General features: G+C 41.5%; 1 protein-coding gene across 1 annotated transcript in view; it reads right to left on the reverse strand.

The window, feature by feature from the left end:
- Window positions 1-19,211, reverse strand: part of foxj3 (forkhead box J3) — an 81,974-nt gene that overhangs the window by 11,483 nt on the left and 51,280 nt on the right. Inside the window, exons 3-5 of the mRNA XM_030730109.1 lie at window positions 7,794-7,868; window positions 4,601-4,687; window positions 3,008-3,109 (exon numbers count right to left, since the gene is read on the reverse strand). Of these exons, the coding sequence (XP_030585969.1) occupies window positions 3,008-3,109; window positions 4,601-4,687; window positions 7,794-7,868 (264 nt within the window). The remainder of the gene's footprint in view (window positions 1-3,007; window positions 3,110-4,600; window positions 4,688-7,793; window positions 7,869-19,211) is intronic.

Here is a 19,211-nt window from a genome sequence, read left to right on the forward strand (position 1 = left end):
AGATTTGTGTGTGTTCATGTGTGTTTGTGCCTGTCCATGTGTGAGTGCAGCATGGTGGCTTCTGCTCATCACTGCTGCTCAACAGAGTGGGCTCTGTGCTGAGCACAATGAAACAGCAGTTGTAGTAGCCTTCAGGCAGGCAGATTGGTCTGGCCTTTTCCAGAACCCTGCCTCTCAGTAGCAGCAGCAATGGATTGAAGCCTCTTGTCTTTCTGTTGAGCCACAGTGTGGCACCACAGCGGCTCCAAGGAGGTGAGGAAACTCAGGCAGCCCTGACCGCCTTCTCTTCTCTGACTGACTGACTGGCCGGCTGACTAATATGTTGGTGCGAATCCAGAACACAGAGCAAGAGCTTCAGATCATATTAAGCCTTTAATATAGAGCTTGGCTTATGCACTGGTAAAATGAGATAGAAATAGCGCAATTTAAAAAAGAATAAAAAAAATTCCAAATGCTGAATCCAGAGAACATTGTTCGAGGAAGAGGGGTGAGGCAGAGGGAAAGGACAACAGGGGGGTGGTAAGAGAAGCTCATTAGGCAACTCTAGCCTTCTTCCACTCAGTGTGGGCCTGGCTCCAGCGTTCATTAGCGTGAAAGGGAGCTCAATGAACAGCTAAGACTGAAGGCTTAAGCACGTCTACAAAAATCAGCCCTACAATGCTAATCAAAAACAGCGTGTCACAAATATATAAATGTTATGTGTAATGAAGTCATAAAACAAGCTTTTAGCCTTAGGTCTCTCACCACAATCTATTTTTACACTATTCAACCATAAAGTGTGATGATTTCAAAACCTCACTGCTCTGTGGTTTACCCAGACCCCAAGTCTCCTGAGTGAAGACGCCTACTCAAACACGCACCGTTACAGGCTAACACCCAGTCGCATCGCACCCACATACACAGAAACACGCAGCATATAATAGACATACATTGCTACAGCAACGGATATGCACAAAGGTAGAACAGCACACATAAATACACACAGACAGAGGCAAGCATGTTCATACAGGCAGGAGCAGCTCCACAGTAAATACTGTGTACGGCTAGCAGGCAAGCGAGTCAGAGTTCTATTCTTAGCAGTGAATTAAGTAAAAAGCCAGAGGTGTCTTTTACACGGGGGCCTAATCTGGAGCATGAGACATGGATTATGAAATCAAAGCCCAGGTGTCTCCAACAATGCCAGCCAATGTTCGGCACAATTCCTGCATGCAGCATTGCACAGACGCACAGAAACAGAGGAAGAGACACAAAAAGGCTATGAGATGCACAGAAGAGGAGAGAAGAAAAAAAAAAAAAAAAAAAAAAAAAGGACTATTCATTAGCAAGCAAAATTCCAACAATCCCTTTTTCCTCTCCATCATTGCACTTTAGTGCCAAAGTTTTGTCACTTTCATGCACAGTGTTTAGGACCATCTCAGAACACAAAGTCTGAGTATATGTGAGAAAGACACAAAAAGACAGAGGGAGTACAATCGTGTGATTGGAATGTCAGACAGAAGATTCTTGCTGGTTCAGTAGTCGTCCTGCCAGCTTCTCCCATTGGTCTACGTGAGAAGGCGGGAATGAGGGAGAGAGACTAGAATAGAAAGAGAGAGAGAAAAAAAAAGAAAACAGAGAGGGAATTCCTGTGGCTTGGCACAGTGCACCGAAAGAGGCGTGGCCTGTCGTGTGTTTACAGTGTAAGACAGTGAGAAACAAGCTCTCTCTGAGGAGTTCAGGCCTCAGATCTGTTGCTATTCCACTTTGTCTTCTGCTTACTTTACCACCATAACACTTTTTGTCACGATCAAATGAACAAAAGGAGACAAAACTGCCTTGAAATTGCTCAGTAGATGTTTTTTGTGTTGTTTTAATGCGTGTCGGTTATTACTCGCCTAAGTTATTTGGCTGGAGGTATTTAATGGCAGAGATCCAGATTTAACTGTCAGCTCTTAACATTAGGTCCTTATTATGCAGCGGCTGGTGGTGGAGATTGGTGGAAAGTGCTTGTCTACAGCAATCAAACAGGAAAAAGGGTCATCTGTCTCCACACTTTGGACCATGATTCTGTCTACTATAGAAAAGCGGAAAAAAATGAAACTGCTGTTTCTGTTCTCCACAGACACAGCTCGTCACTAGTCATCACTGACACACTCCTCAAAACAAGCAGAAGCACTCTTTAACATACATGTGCACACATGCAGACATATGCTCAGACTTTTACCTTTAACTTGAAGCACTAACTCATGTTTTCTGTGAACACCCTGTTCACATTAATCCATATTTTTTTGTAATGCTTGCAGCAAATGAATAAGCGACTCTTGTAGGCTTTTTAAAAGTACTCCCGAGAGCTGCCCCCACTGGGCTCAGAGGATGAGAGCTTAAGGTTAAAAAGCCTATTTAAATTTCAGAGTGAGCAGCACACTCAGAGCTAACAGCTAGCAGTCCCTGTAGCTTTGCTCTATGATGTACAAGTGTTTCCACGTTTTCACAGATACAAAAAAAAAAAAAAAAAAAAAATTAAAAAAAAAGGCACAGAGCAGACTGAGCCAGCAGCAGGGGTGGTCACCTGTAGTGTGGTCACTCAATGAGAAAACACATCTCTGGGTATCAACCTGCACTACAGGTGTGAATACAGAAACTCCATGCAGCATGGGGAGTATTCTGTTTCCAAGTGTGCACAAGACTGTGTACAGTCTCAGGTTGCAAAGGCAAGCATCGGTGTGAGCATCATATTTCCGCACTAAAGATAACAAGAGCCTGCTGCCTGTTGTTGTAGAGGGAAAGGTACAGCAGGGCACATAGTTGTGTATTTTGGTGTGGGTTGTGATGAAGAGAAGCTTTAGGCACATGAGCATATGCTTGTGTGCGAGTGTGTGTGTGTGCGCCTGCATCTCCCCTTCACAAAAGTGCTCCTCTCTCTGTGGGGAATAGTGCTGTAGGTGGTTGGAGAAGTGGGTGGGGTCAGGGTGCAGCCGTGTAGCCAGGTGTGTGTTGGAGCTGGAGGCTGGATTGCTGGCTGTAGTACCTTGTTAGTCACAGTGTTGATTGCCAGCGTTGGAGAGGCACTTCCAGAGATCATACACTCCATCCCCAAAGACTCTGACTCCAGGCTGTACGGCGTGGAAGCCTGTGGGGGTTGGGGGGCAGGGAGTGGAGGCAGAACAAAAAAGAAGTCAACGTAATCCAATTATTAAACATACGAGATCCCACTACTGCAGGTTGCACGGAGCAACCTGTATTAAGGTGGTAACAAATTTCATCCGCCTATCGCATTCATATCCATCTGCAAGATCTGAAAAAAATAAATAAACCAACAGAGCTGCTGCTGTGATATGTCAGAGGAACAACTCTTTATTTAGGACTCAAAAAATAGGTCAGAAAACATGGAAACAGCCCACAACCCACCATCACCTCCCACCTGAACACACAGACCATATTTATGCACACACGCAACCCCTTGTCTTGCACTATAGGTACAGTGTTGGGAGAGATACCTCTGCCATGCCTGTCTCCTAAAAGTGCTTACAGTAAGAGGATTGGCTGCCAACAATACCATTTTTAATTCATGCTAAACATAAATGAGATTTCATAAACTGTCAATTTCAATGTCTGAGACTCTTAATGGAAACCCTTGTAGACAAGGTCGGGGAGCTGTACGCACAGTGTATGTGTGCTACAGAAAATGCACTTCTCTTCGCTTTGTGTATTTTTTGTGTCAGACTCAAATGAACAGAAGTGCATGAAGAAAGCTGTGGTTTAAACTGCTGTTAGAAATGTATATTAAAAAACAAGGTACTCTGTATCTGCTGTATGCAAAAATCACACACCTGCAAGACAGCAGTTTGTTGAATGAATCTGATAGTATATCGATGCCGTGAGGCAACTACATAAACAGCATTTTAAGTTTTATGCTGTCTGTGTGCTAGTGTATGTGTTTGGTTGAGAAAATGGCGTGTGTGTGTGTGTGTGCATGTGTGTGTGTGTGTGTGTGCATATGAGTTTCCCTGGCCAGCTTGGGAGAATTTTTCTTCACCATAGCCTCTGGTCAGCCACATTGTGGGGAAGGAAGAGACAAGAGCCCCTTGTGTTGGGATGCCCAAGGGCCAGGTCAATCTGAGCAGCTCACTAAAAACCTGTACAGCCGTACGTAACGGTGGATGAAGCTCATGCATAATTAAAGACAAAAGCTCCCGCTCAGAATAGCCGCTGTGCACAGTTCTGCATTAATTGATGTTTGTTAAAAAAAAGTGAGTGCAAAATGTAATGTATGTAATGGTTGCCTAAGGCATAGTTTATTAATAAGGAGCTGACTTCATGACAGGCTAGCAAAGCAGCATGAAGAGGTAGTTACATAAAGTCTGGATATGAACTCCTACTGAGTCTCTGGGTGTGTGTTTGTGTGTGTATGTCTGCAAGTGGTAGAGAAAGAAGGGCAAAAGGAAAACAACACTGAGGCAGATATAGAGAGGTGAAGACACCAAAAAAAAAACAAAAAAAAAAAACACTGAACTACGTAGACATTAAATCAGAAGCTTCAAAAGGAAGCAGTATAAGAGTATATGTATGTATAGAAATGTGTATTCTTGTAGATACGTAAAGATTCTCTGATCAAACTCACCCGCTCTCCAGACCGCGGCCTCTTCTTTGGCCGTGTAGTAGGCAAATTATCGTCCTTTGGGTTGGTATCGATAGCCCAGTAAGAGCCCTGCAGACAGAAGAAAGACCTGTGAGCTGATAAAACACATTACTTTCTCACATGATATCCCAGAAATTCCCATACGTTTTTTTGGCTTAATGGTTACAGGGTATGCAACTTTGATGGTCTGAGTCTGGCCTGAGACTGCTCTTGCACATCAACCCATATCATTTTTTTTTTTCTGTGTACCTCTTAACTGCCAAATACCCAGAAAAAAACAAAACAAGGCAGGTTAAAAAAATAAATAAATAAATAAAATCAGGATTAAGACATTTCTACTCTGAAATCACAAACATTTTTTTGGCACTGAAATATACCCGCACATTTAGAACTCAGAGGCCTCATATGCTCTGTTAAAATCTGTCCTATCAGCCGAAGCCTTTATTTGAGTTGATAGCTATGTGTTAAGAGTTTGAGTGGTGTGTGGGTGGGCTTTGTTAGCAAGAAAGCCTCAGCTTTTCCTCCTCTGAGGCTGCTCCTCAATGAGAGGCTGGTGAGGGCAGCTGGTGGTGGTGAAATGCTAAGCCTTTCCTGAAGCTGTACTTCCTCAGCCTCAGGTAGTGAAGTCAGAACGCTGCTGCCAAGGATGAAGGATCCAGTCTCAGCCCAGGAATGGAGGCAGCGTTAGTCCTGCCGTGTTGCTTTCTTCTAAGGTCTACAAAAGGCTAATCGAGGAGAGAACAGTTGGGGCTGGCTCTGGGGCTGCAGCTAGTAATTCCACAACCAGGCTGCATTATTTATCTTTGCATTTGGCCCCATTTAATTTATTTTTTCAATGGTGTTCCTCCTCGAAGCCAACAGCAATGCTGCTTGCAGTTGTTAAAAATGAGATTTTTACCCTAAGGCCCCACAAGTTCTGAATTTGTTTTTAATATTTCATATGACCCCCGATAAAATCTCAATTGTCAAGAGAAAGTGAGATCAGGACCTTTAAAATTACTTCCTTAGCAAAGAGAATAATTGATATTTCTATAAAAAAATTCTCTAAACAACAGGAGAGGCCATGGAACAAGCTGTATCACAAGTATCTTTACAATACTGCAACATACACAATAGTCTCCTCTTGTTAAATTTAGCAAATCTGTCATTTTCACATAAATCGCTGCTGCAGTTGTTAAAATGAAAATCCAGGCTTGGCCTATATTCATCAGGGGTTAAAATTATAACTCTTCATATGTGTGTGTGAGGCTTTGGGGGTCCATTAGAATTTACTCAGGGGGAGGAATAATTCACAGAACAAACAACATAAGATGTTGAACCACCACATAGTGACACAGGCTGCAGCAAAATGCAGCAAAAACCTTGTTATATATTTGTGTTTTTAGTACTAAAAGAATGTAAAGGTGAGATTGTCTCTATACATGAGCTCTCTCTCTTAAAAGTACAGATAAAGATGTTTCAAAATTAAGTGTCAGACAAAGCCAAGCTCTGTAGTGTTGCTCTTAATTTGGTGGTGGTGGGGACTTTAAGTTAACCCTCATGGGGTGGGAGTTGCTGCATTTTCCAACACCCACCCCCCTGAGACTTGGCAGGGAAGGATATAAAAAAAAAAACAAAAAAAAAAACACATATAAAGACTCATTAAATTATTCACAAATATACCCCCCCCCCCCCAAAAAAAAATAAAATAAAAAAAAATGTAGCAATGCCAAGTGAAGTGGATCTTTTGAGTCTGGGGCAACAACAGAAGAAAGCCACACTATTCCTGCAGCCATAAAACAAAGGCAGCTGTAAAGATTTAAAAAAACAAGAATCCTGATAACAGAGGCACACTACCTGTTCTCTTCCACTCAATGACGCAGCTTATTTTCATACATCACCATAAATTATGTCACCTGCTTCCCCTTTTGTATGTAAATATAGGAAAGACAAACAAAGAAAGTACAGCCACGATCCTTGCAACTCCAGGCCGAGACATAAGACCAATTAAAAGGAAGACTACTAACAGCAGGCTATATTTCTACCTCTGAGGTAGACGGGGTGTGTGTATGTACAACAACAACTGTCATCTCTTACAGCATCTCAGAGACAGACAGAGAGCGACATGACTCTCCTATCTCATCCAACCAGCAGTTCTCATATTCCTGCCACATTACAATATTGATGCAACATATCAAGAGCGGCTAGCGCCCCTTTGAAGTTGTCTTCGGGGGGGAAGGGAGTGAGGAAAATTCCAAATTAAACATTAAAGATGCGTGCATGTTGGCCATGCATTTGGAATGGGATCCATACAGCAATAGATTATTTTGTATTTAGTGGAGCAGCTCCCAGGAGTGTCAATATCAGAGGATTACAGCAAAACACGAAATTAGCATTCAGTCCCCATCCTCTACACAGCTAGGCATAGCTCTTCATGCACGTTTGTGTGTGCATGCGCGTGTGTGAGTGTAATTATTTGCGTGGTTCTTGAAGCATATGTACCGCACGCTCTGACATTTCCAGGATGATCTGGGTTACGCCGCATATGGCTACACCTATGCACACCTTCATAGTAAATTTAGGCCTCAACGCTCACTCTTCATGAACAACAAAGTTATCAGGTTGATGTTACGAGAAATTGTGAAGAGAAGTAAGTTGAAAGTGTGGGTGGTCCTTCTATGAATAAAATGTCAGATTAACCTGGAATAAATCTCCTTCTTACAGAAAACAAAACCAAAAGACAGAAGCCTGATTCCCCACCCCCACCCCCAGTAGGTTCAGGCTCACCTTGAGTAAACACTTGATGGATGGCAGATTCTGGGAATGGCCTAACTTGTACCCTTGTACGGCCCCATCTCTACCAGTCTGACTACTTCTCCTCACCCACATCTGCTGTCTGTGCCAGTCCAAAAAAAACTAGCCTCCCCTTACATTTGAAATACAGTTCTGTGGGGGTGGGAGGTTCATAATAGATTACAAGCATTCCATGCATTTCCAGACTGTCAAGAGTCCTGGCAGCAATTCAAAGGTAACATTTTTCTACCAGAGATAGCACGATAGACACTAGAAAAATGCTGTAATAGTGAATGCTTTAAACTTAAGGGATTGACTTGAAATTTAAAATACTGTATATGTTTGGTTTGCAGTTACATGCAACTATGTGTCTGCAATTACATATGATGTTTTTAAGGCTCACCTTTCCTGGGTCATCTTTGGAGCGAGGCACTTTGAGAAAACACTTGTTCAATGACAGATTGTGCCGTATTGAGTTCTGCAGGGGGGGAGAGAGAGAAAGCAAAAAGGTGAGGTGAGTTAAAGTATGAAGAAAAAAAAAAAAAAATCAGATCACATTAAGTCTTAACTATCTAAATGTGAAGAACATCACTTGTAGCAGCAAAAAGCAACTTCTTGTTATGAACCATTAAGGTTTGGTCACCACACCTGCTGTTGTTTCAATGCCATCAGATCTGGTTCACAACTACACCGTATTGCCAAAAATATTCACTTGTCTGCCTTCACACACACATGAACTTGAGTGACATCCTATTCTTAATTCATAGGCTGCAGAGGATGTTGTTGGCCCACCCTTTGGAGCTATAACAGTTTCAACTTCTCAAAAGGCTTTCCATAAGGTTTAGGAGTGTGTTTATGGGAATTTTTGACCATTCTTCCAGAAGTGCATTGCTGAGGTCAGACATTGATGTTTGATGAGAAGGCCCGGCTCACAGTCTCCAGTCTAACTTATCCCAAAGGTGTTCTATGGACTTTGTGCACTGGTGCACAGTCATGGTGGAACAGGAAGGGGCCATCCCCGAACTGTTCCCACAAAGTTGGGAGTGTGAAATTGTGGAATTTTTAGTAGTGAGGAAATTTTCCAACTGGACTTGTTGCATAGGTGGCAACATGCTGGAATTCACTGGGCTCCTGAGAGCAACCCATTCTTTTACAAATGCTTGTAGTTTTAGGAACCTAAGGCCATGGAAATGATTGGAACACCTGAATTCAATGATTTGGATGGATGAGTGAATACTTTTGGCCATATAGTGTATGTGTGGATTCATGTACAGGAGATCAAATTTATGTACAAAGCCACCAGGACATCCTATCTTTCATCACTGTCCAACAAACTGCATTATGGTTGCACAACATATCAAATTCCACCGGTGCCAAAAATAGGAGCCAGAAGGAATCCCACACTGGGATGGTTGCTGATAGCAGTGCCTGATATTAATTAATGCTTCAGCGGGCTCCTGTGGGGGCAGGAAATAAATTATGTAGATCATTCTGAAAGTTAACTCATTACAGTGTTACAAGCTACTCCACAGTGGTGAAGAGGGAGGTTCATCCAGCTGCCTGATAGGGGAGGCGAGGTGGGCTGAAGTAGCCACAAGGGCTAGAGAGCGATGCTTCAGGCCTGGGTTAACCACCAACAGTAAGGCCTTCACATCCAGCTGGAGCTAAACCAGCTGAGGGCTTACAAGAGCCAATGGATGCACACGTTTCTCCACTCCACTTTATGGAGTGGTATTGACAGATGGTCACACTAAAAAGCTGTAGGATTCTCTGCTGAGTTTAGCGGATGCAGGAGATAAGCAGAGAGAGGGGCACAGGCAGAGACAGAGTGTGAAAAGACCCCTAAATGCAAAAGATGGGAGCTGCTTGTTCAACACTAAAGGCAATTATACCACAGGAGGGATGATAATGGCAGGCTGGTTGTAATGCTGCCAATCTCACTCGTTAAATAATCCTGAAATGCCAGTGCAATCCAGGAGAATTTTAATACTTTTCTCTAAAAGAAAATATACGTAGGAAAACTGGCAGTGAAGTGAAAATAATTCTGCTATTATGCCATCCACAAGTAATGTCGGGCCTAGCCTTTAGGGCAGGTAAAGCTCCTTTGTAACTCTGAGCCAGTGTCAAACTCTAAACTCTGAGCTGAGCTCTGCTCCCTTTGCACCACTAGCTGGTCCATCATGCCAAGCACCCTGTGGTTAAACATCTCATAGCCATAGTCAAGGTTTAACACTTTTCTGACCCTACACTGGAGGAATAAATTTCCCACTTAAGTCAGGACAGCAGAGTCAAAGCCCTTACTCTGCCACAGGCTGAATGAGAACTTTCCAGATTACATCTTGACACTTATGACTTTTTTTTTTTTTTAACATGCTTGTGCTGTAGCACTACACACTGCACTTCAAATTTATGATGACATACCAATCTTGTGTATTTACTATAAATCTCGTCAGACAAATGTGCAATGTACTCCCTTAGCACAACAGTATTATAATCCTCTTCTATGCTGCACCTCTGGTCATACAGCATATTCCAAACAGGCCTGGTTTCACTAAAATGTGCCTAAAAGGCTTCTTCCATGTATCCATATTGCTTTTCCTAAAAGTGGAAAACTGAACTCAAATCTGCGTGAAAAGCCTCACTGACAATATTTGACTGTAACAAACTGAGCATGAGGATGGTCAGGCAAAAACACCATTACACTGAAGTTATTGACACATTTTGTCTTTCAGTTCAATATAGCTGAGACAAATTCAAGATAGTGTTCATCTCTTTGAAGGAGCAAGAGAACAGTCCGACTATAGGACAGTGTCTGAAATACGAGTGCGGGTGGAGTATCACCCAAATACCTGAAGGAAACTGAAACTCCAGAGACAAAAAGCAGCAGTACAGAATACAATGGTAATAAGATACACATATCATACACAGGCAGGCTGTCCCACACTCCCATACAAGACTGTTAACCAAAAACTCAAAACAAGAGACTATCAAGTGTAAAAACTGTGTATTCTCTTTTGGATATTATTCTCTTTCTTCTTCTCTTCTTTTCTTTTATATTATTTTCATGATCTATGAGTTTTTATCTATTCACCCCTAAACCCCACCCCCAGGTCCGGAAATATATCAAACACAGAAAAGATGAAAACTGTAGACAATGGAAACAAAATATTTGACAATATTAAGATTTACTAAAATCATTCAATGTGAAAAATTTTACTTTACTGATTCATTACCCAACATTTTTACTATAGTATCTATACTACAATAATATAGTATCATTTAACTGCTCTCACACACTAAATTAAATTAAAGGAAACCTCTCAAACCACAATATCTTGTGGTCATGCTTTTATCAGGTCTTCAAAACTAGATATACAGAAGCATTCAGGGTTTCACCATCATCAGACCCAATATGTGGTCTGAGTAAAATCCAGTTGCGTGCAACACAAACGTGCACTGTTATGATGCAGGAGAACCTAATCTTAAGAATCAGATTGAAAAAGTCACACAGACTCGACTGACTTCCCACGTATGCTGTGCAGCAGTAAGAGTGGCCTGATGGCCAGCAGAGGTTTTACTGAATGACCTTGATTCATGTTTAGAGACACTTTCTACTCTCAGGTGCTCATCGCAGCACAGGCTGTAAGTGACAGCAACATTATAAAGGCCTTGCCCTTTTGGCTGCAATTTGTCCCTTGCCTTTTCATATTTCAACATGAGTCAGGATGAATAAAACAATGTGCATGCATAGTGGACGGTGACAAACAGAAAAAAGAGGTTCTCAATTTAGCCGGCACATGCTACGTTAAAACCCTGAGACATGTTCAACAAGGAAGCGTCTGAGCAGGGACGTGTATGATGCAAGCTGCAGAATGTGATACACCATTAAGTACTTAAAACCATTTTTTCTTCACAGCCTCTGTGTCTGTGTGAGAGAGACAGAGAGAGACACAGAGAGAGAGACAGAGAGAGAGAGAGAGAGAGAGAGAGAAGAGAGAGAGAGAGACAGAGAGAGAGAGACAGAGAGAGAGAGAGACAGAGAGAGAGACGAGAGAGAGAGAGACGAGACAGAGAGGAGAGAGAGAGAGAGAGAGACGAGAGAGAGAGAGCAGAGACAGAGAGAGAGAGACGAGAGAGAGAGAGAGGAGAGAGATGGAGAGAGAGAAAGAGAGGAGAGAGACAGGAGAGAGAGAAGAAGAAGGGAGAGAGGAGGAGAGAGAGGAGGAGAGAGGGAGAGACAGGAGAGAGAAGGGAGAGAAGAGAGAGAGGAGGAGAGAGAGACAGAGGAGAGAGAAGAGAGAGAGACAGAAGAGCGAGAGAGAGAGACGAGAGAGAGAGAGAGACGAGAGCGAGAGAGAGAGAGACAGAAGAGAGAAGAGAGAGAGAGAGACAGAGAGAGAGAGAGAGAGGGACAGAGACGGAGAGAGAGAGCAGAGAGAGAAGCAGAGACAGAGAGAGAGAGAGAGAGACAGAGAGAGAGAGAGACGGAGAGACAGAGAGAGAGAGAGGACGAGGGAGAGAGAGACAGAGAGAGAGAGAGATGATGCCAAGGAGACAGAAGCAGCCGAACTCGCACAACAGAGCATTAAGGACCTTCTACTGGGCCTAAATCATTGATACAGTCAAGCATTCAAGGCCTGCTGCTACATCAGAAGTTTACTTTTTAATGAACTGTTTTAGACACATTTGTCTAAAACAGAAACAACAGGCTGTGGGTCATATGTAGGTGAGAGATAGACAGCAACAGCAACAGCTACGGTATCTGACAGATCATAGCTACTTTGCTAAGTGGGAGAGAAAGTGAGGAGAAAGACAAATACAGGCTGATGAAAAATTAAGGCCAATTACCACTATGTATATAAACAGTATGTCAGTGATTTACCATCCAGGTCTTTGCTTAGACACCGGGCTACAAGTTGGTATAAAGGCATAAGTGGCTCAACAGCAGAGGGAAATGAAGTAGGTGGAAGAGGTCAGAGGGTGTTAACAGTTGTACACAAAATGAGTCAGACAGAGCTCACTGCAGGGGTCCTGCCCAAGTGCTGCCCAGCATCTACCTGCAGCCCTCACAGAGCACTTCATATCCAACCTCAGTACAAACCTCTGTGTGTGTGTCCATGCATGTGGGATGCCTCCTACACACCTTTAAAAAAACAAAATAAAACGCACACACACACACACACACACACACACACACACACACACACACACACACACACACACACACACACACACACAGTGGAACGTGTCTCCTAACAAATGGCGGTGATTTAACACACCAGGACAGCAGTGGAGGCGTAAGCAGCTCCGCCCTCGCTGTCCCCCCTGCTGAGGAGCTCTGCAGCTCAGCAGAAAGGACCGCCAGGGGAAAGTAGGTCAGGCTGACCTCTGTGCCTGGCGTGTCAAACGTTCAAAGTGAGCTAAAGGGACAGGCCATGTCAGAGCCCTGCTCCTCACAGCTGGGGAGGAGGAGCCACCCTGTGCACATGGTCAGGGACCCAAGGGAGCGAACTCGGCATGCTGGGACAGACATGCGTATGCACACATACCAGTTATGACATAGGGACGAACACAGAGGGAGAGGAAGAGTCATACTATGCTCCAGTGTCGATAAATCGATGACAATGTATGGGCCTTACTACTTTCAAACCATCTTTCTGCAACTTTAAGCCTCTAGAAAAAACTTTAAAAAAGAAAAAAAGGAAAAAAGAGAAGAAAAAAAAAGAAGGAAAAATGAGCTGTGCGGCGGCTCTAACCAACCAACACCCTGCCCACAATTTCCCACAACTAACAAAAGGCAACAAAGATGTATTAGTCTATTTCTAAGTTTATTTTGAAGCATTCCTGAGACCAAGTGAGTTAAGATGACCTACAGGTGCTCTTAAAGTGTTTCGATTAAACTCCATTGGAAAGAAACTTAAATGCTGCTGGATTTGCTGCCTTTGTGATCAAAGTGTTCTCCGTAGCAATGCAGTGTGTGGGAAAATAAGTGGGGGTAAACGTTGTCAGGAACCAGTGGCTAAACATTACAGTGACCTCCATAATACTGGCTGTAAATTATTCCGGAGTTCAATTTACATTTCTAAAAAAGAGCAGGTCTTCAGAGAAAAGTGAAAGGATGCAGTTTCAAGCTGAATGTAAGGAAAGGTTAGTTCAGGTGACATTGCCTATGCATTCACAGCATCCTTCCATTGTAAGTTTATCCCATTTTGTACAAAATCAACATGTCTTTTCACATTAACAATGAAAAAGAAGACAGAATGTACCACAGGGCTTTTAGAAAAGGAAAAAAAAAACAGCCATGTAAAAATACTATTCAAGCCTGTTGCCACACTTAATATCTTGTATGAAGCATCTGTGCAGAAGAGGGAGAGGAGAATGACAAATCAGACAAACCAAAGCAAACACCATTGCAAGTACTACTGCTAGAAAGATAGGACCTCAACCTCTGACTGACCTGTCGGCAAGTCTGAATGAGAGACCAATACAAAAGACTTTGCCGAGATGGATGCTTCAGATCTGTTCAGAAATAGAGAAATAAGATCTCTTGGGTGAATGAACTGTAAGAGGAAGGGAAATAACTGGTCATTGAGTGGATGACTGAGTAAAACAACAGAAAGAAGAGACTTAAAGATAGACCTTATAGCTGAATACATGTTTGCGAGTTTGTGTGTACAGCTGGATGAACGAGAGCTTTTGCTGAAACGAGAGGCCGATGCCATGCTAGACAGCAGTAAATCGGCAAAATTTAATAACTGTGTATATTATTCAATGTTCCAGCATTTGCTGTATGAACACAATTTCTCCACTCAATATCAGCAAAATGACTGACTACGCAAATAAGTTGTGGGAGAGCCAATTCTGCTGAAGATGAAAAGGATTAAAAATACATATGACATTTAAAAAAATAAAAACAAATTCCAGCCTTAATGTCTAACAGAATTAGACCCTGAGTCAGAATCCCAAAAACATTTCTAACGAGGAGTACTGAAATTTTTATTTATTTATTTATTTTTTAAACAGAAATGAAGAAAAGGTAACAACTTTTCAAATGCAAAAGCAGTTTGTTTCTGTCATCCATATATGGCAACTTCTGCAAACTGCCTATCCTTTTTAAGGTTAATGAAATAAAACAATATTAAAATCTAGAAATATATTGTTGTAAAGGGAATTCACCATTTGTAAGTATGTAGTAAAAGGAAACAAACTATTAAAAAATTTTTAGCCAATTTTTATTCCAAGTAATTGGTTACATTCTCCTTTTCTAAAAACAAGCAGTCTATATACTGAATTTATAAAAATATGTTTTTATTGTTTTACCAACTGTGTGTGAGTCATAGCCAAAGTCTGTCACTTGGTGCCTCATTCTATTAATTTTGCTGAGCCTCAGTGGCAGTGCATGAATGCATGCATAGAAATGAACTGAGTTGCACTAGCTATGGATTTCATATTGACAAAAAGAAAGGGGATGCAGAAAAATGAGAGGAAATGGAGTGTAGACAGATTTCTCTGCATTCACTGCCAATCCTCGTGGCTTCCTGCATTCTTGATCTGCAGCCAGACTTTTGCCAAAATTAAAGTGAAACTGCCATTTTTATTTTACTTTTTATTTTTTACTATTTTAAAGCTATTAGGTTAATAATTGTTTTATTTATTATCAAGTGCATAGTGCACTTGACAGTCTACTTTTTTCTGTTACCAGTCTGTTTCAAAGTAGGCCTATATAGGCTTATATTTATACTATCCATTTCACAATTGTTGACTTTTGCTGTATTTTGTCATAAAATATAAAGGCCAAAATTTTCATTATTTTAGTTCTATAATTTCATAACTGTAAAAATGTGTCACTTTCATAATAAGGCTGAAATGTTTGCCACTCTATACAGATTTGTATATTTAAATAAATAAATAAAAATAGCTTAAAGGTGACTCTACTGATAGTGAAGGTTGCTGACTCCTGTATCAGATAAATATCAGGCAACAATAACACTTCATTTAAGTGCTATTATTATATAAATTGTTGTAGTGGTTTACACAATTGCCTAACAAGCAAAAGAACCCTGGTTCAATCCCAGGAGGACACAAATCCCTTTGGGGTTGTGTCAGGAATTGCATCTGACATAAAAATCTGCCAAATCAAATATGTGGAGCTACCCGCTGTGGTGACCCCTTGTGACAAGGGAGGAATCTGAAGTAGATTTTATTATATAGTTTTAATTCTACTTTAGTCAAATAACCTAATATAAATGGATGTTTTTAAAAAAAAAAAAAATACAACATGCAAGTATTGTATATAACATAATATATGCTGTGGCAGATTTTACTACTTGTGTTTAGAAGAGAGCACTGAACAGGAGGGAATGAAGGAAGGAGGGAGGGAAGGCAGGCAGGCAGGAAGGAAAAAGAAAGAAAATGGGTGACGACAAGAAGCAGTAAGAAGCGATAGCACAGCTCAAAAGGAAGAACATGGGAAGTGAATCTGTACAGAAAGAGTAACACACTCACGCACAATCATGCACGCATGCACACAGGTAGATTACTGTATTTTTAGGCCTTTGTTATTTCATATGGACCCTGTGACATGCCCACCAACACAGAACGTACTCCTCAGCCTCGGGGATCTGCACCAAGGCCACGAATGTAGCACCTTTGCTGTCTATTTGTAGTGGGTGTGGGAAGGCATGTGGGATGCCACAGCATTTGCTCAGCAAGGCACTGCTAAAAAAAATGCTTACAAAAAATAAAAAAAATTTAAAAAAAAAACATGCTCGGACACACATACACAGGTAGAAGAAGGTAGGTTCGTCCAGGTGCACCAGATGAATCAGCTAGCTACAGTAGGAGAGCTGTAGCCTTGAGGATGTTGAAACGAGGCTCTTGTGATTGATTTGATGAAAACCTGCTATGTGATGACAAAGGAGGATACAGTATTCTTCACTTTCAGTGTTCGGAACATTAAAACCACTGCCCCCCTCCTGTTTTCCCCCCCAGACCCTCAAAGAATAAGAAATTAGATAAATATTTACTTGCTAGTGGCTGTGAAGTTGGGTCTTTGGCTTCAGTGACAAAAGTATTTTCATTAAGCACCTACTACAGACACATTAATTCTATTTAGCGCTACCTAAAGCCTCGCTGAGTACAGTGACCCCTCCCTCGCCGACACTATACTGTCAGACTCAAGAAGTCTGCCAACACACGTCGCCCAACACACTGCGAAGCTCTCTCCAATCTAGTAAAGCTACCGAGAGACCTAAAGCCCATGCTCAAATACCAATGAAGTCAACTATAACGATTTTCAACTCATTTTTTTAAAAACCCATCTTCAAAGGCATTTGATCTGCCTCCCTTGGCATCTAGTAGTAATGTGTTGGCATGCTGGGCTTTAAATCCCTTAGTCTCTGATCTTTACTCACTTGTATGTACTTTTAATAAAACATGAAGAGTGTGCTCACTTGCCACAGAAAAATACATGCCAAGGTGAGATCTGTCATAAATATAATAACCTGTTATATAGTGGTAAGAGAGCAATTCAAGCCTTTGTCCATAACGCAAAGACAAAAGGGGGGGAAAAAAGACACAAAAACAATCTAAATGATGACTAACTTTTGCTATCTATACCCAGGTCATCTACTGTGGCACACTGAGGTATTATAGTAATTAAAACTCAACAGCCACTTCTGCAGAATGAGATGACACTATGGGGAAATAGTATTTTTCTCCCTCCCCTCCATAACAGTGAGCATTTGGCTAAATTAAACTCATTTTTCATTGGCAGACTCATATAATGAGGGCAATACATGCAAGAAAGAAATTAGCTTGATAAGCAATTACACGTGTGGACTCAAAAAGGACATGCTCCAGGAGTGGTGAGAACAATGACAGCCAAAAATAAAAAAAATTAAAAAAATCCTTCAGAAGATTTGTTACAGGAAGATGCTTGGACTTCAGTGGGATTTGAAACACAATTAATGAAGGTAGTAATAAAAACAGGGGGGGGGGGGGGGGGGGTTAGGCAAATCAAGGCTGGTAAAGTCCAGCTGCAACTGCAGGGAGTCAACTGAGATGACAACACAGATCACTGGTTTGCATCAGCCTCCACAGGTATATCGTTTCCAGAGGCTAGCGCCATACATTCAAACTGCAGGCAGATTAAAGGGTAAAGACAGAAGAGGCTCTTCGTCATCAGAAGGATCTCAGAAAGATCCGCAAGCGAGCACACCTATGTCTACAGCAACATTAGCCTACGCAAGACCATATTAGATGCAGATGTCTACGATACATATTAACCACTGCTGGATACAGAGCAGCTAAAGAAATTTACACATAGAAAAAGCAGACCTTAAGCTTACCTGCCTATTCTGATAGTGTGGATTCATCCACAACACCAAGTAAGCAAAGCAATCCAACTTTATCTGCCAAGTAATTTTGCTGAGGGTAATCCAAGGATACTGCATCCTATAGAGCTCAGACAATAGGCTGAGCCAACACAAAACCCCCATAGTTCTCCAGTGGCATATAAGAAGTTTATGAATGCTGCACCAAGGATGTTCCCTTTTCAACAGACGCAGAGGGGTTAGAGACCAAAAGCTCCAATATAAATGTTCTGAACTCAATCTCACTCAGGCACTTGCACCCACATTCCCTTTTCTGACTCTGTATGTGTGTGTGTTTGTTCCCTTTAAGGCTAACCTTGGAATGGACCTACAGAAATTAAAGGAGAAAAAAAAAAAAAAAAACTTCTGCATTATTTTCTAGGTGCACTCAAGGTTACAGGCCTGGCTTGAATGCTGCGTTTGAAATTCGAGCATTCCCCTTATAAATTGGGAGGCGGTCACTGCAGATTCGAAAAGCTGTGAGGGAAAAAATTCACTTAATGCAACACTGAATGGCAGGTCACACTACAACAAAAACCCTGAGCCACTCATATGAGGCCTATTTGATCACAGTCCCTCAGAGAGCTATCTGTCTTTGTCTCACTTTCTTTTTTCAGATGATATTTGTCCCCCCCCCCGGTTCTCTCTCTCTCTCGCGTGCTCAAAACCCAACCGCACACTGTCAAAACGCTTTGCACAACCTCTAGTGTTGCTGCACTTGCTACACTACTGCACAGTGCAGAAATGTAGCATGATTCCATTAAGTGGATTATTTGAGAACATCTCTGACCTTCGACAGGGTTGTCATTGGCAATGAACCAGGAAGAATTATGAAAAAATGATAGATGGGTCAGACCCCTTTGGAAATTGGCAGGAAGGAGTGATAGTAAACAGTGTTCAACAGTAAACCAGTCAATACAACACACAAGATTAGGCTCAAAAAAGAAAGTTTGAGACATGACAAGAGTAAAAGCATGCCAAGAAATCAAATTATGCAAAATCTACAGAAAGAAATCAGGAGTCAGACTAGTATTTGAGCCTGGACTGTCTAAGAGGCAATCAAATGGGTTCATTAGTTTTATAGGAGTGTCACTGTCCTCTACACTAGATAAAATTATTATTAAAGTGATTAAAAAAAATGTAATAAAAGAATGATATTAGCCATGCTCTAATATGGTGTACTTATTTTGTATTTTAATATAGTGAACAATGAGAAATGGAATAAAAATATGATGATCGCTTTGCTTGACCAAGACTTAAATATGATAAATATTTTAGATTAGTTGTGCACATCTCAAAAAAACAAATGTAGCTCACATTTAAGTATTACAGGCATTCTAGTTTGATTCTTGCAGTGACCCATTCAAATCACTAATTACATTCAAATGTGAATTATATTTAATTGTATTTCCTTTATAGCTTTCTAAGTATGGTTACTGCTGGAAAGT

This window comes from Archocentrus centrarchus, chromosome 5 (assembly GCF_007364275.1).
Source record: "Archocentrus centrarchus isolate MPI-CPG fArcCen1 chromosome 5, fArcCen1, whole genome shotgun sequence".
NCBI classification, from domain to species: Eukaryota; Metazoa; Chordata; class Actinopteri; order Cichliformes; family Cichlidae; genus Archocentrus; species Archocentrus centrarchus.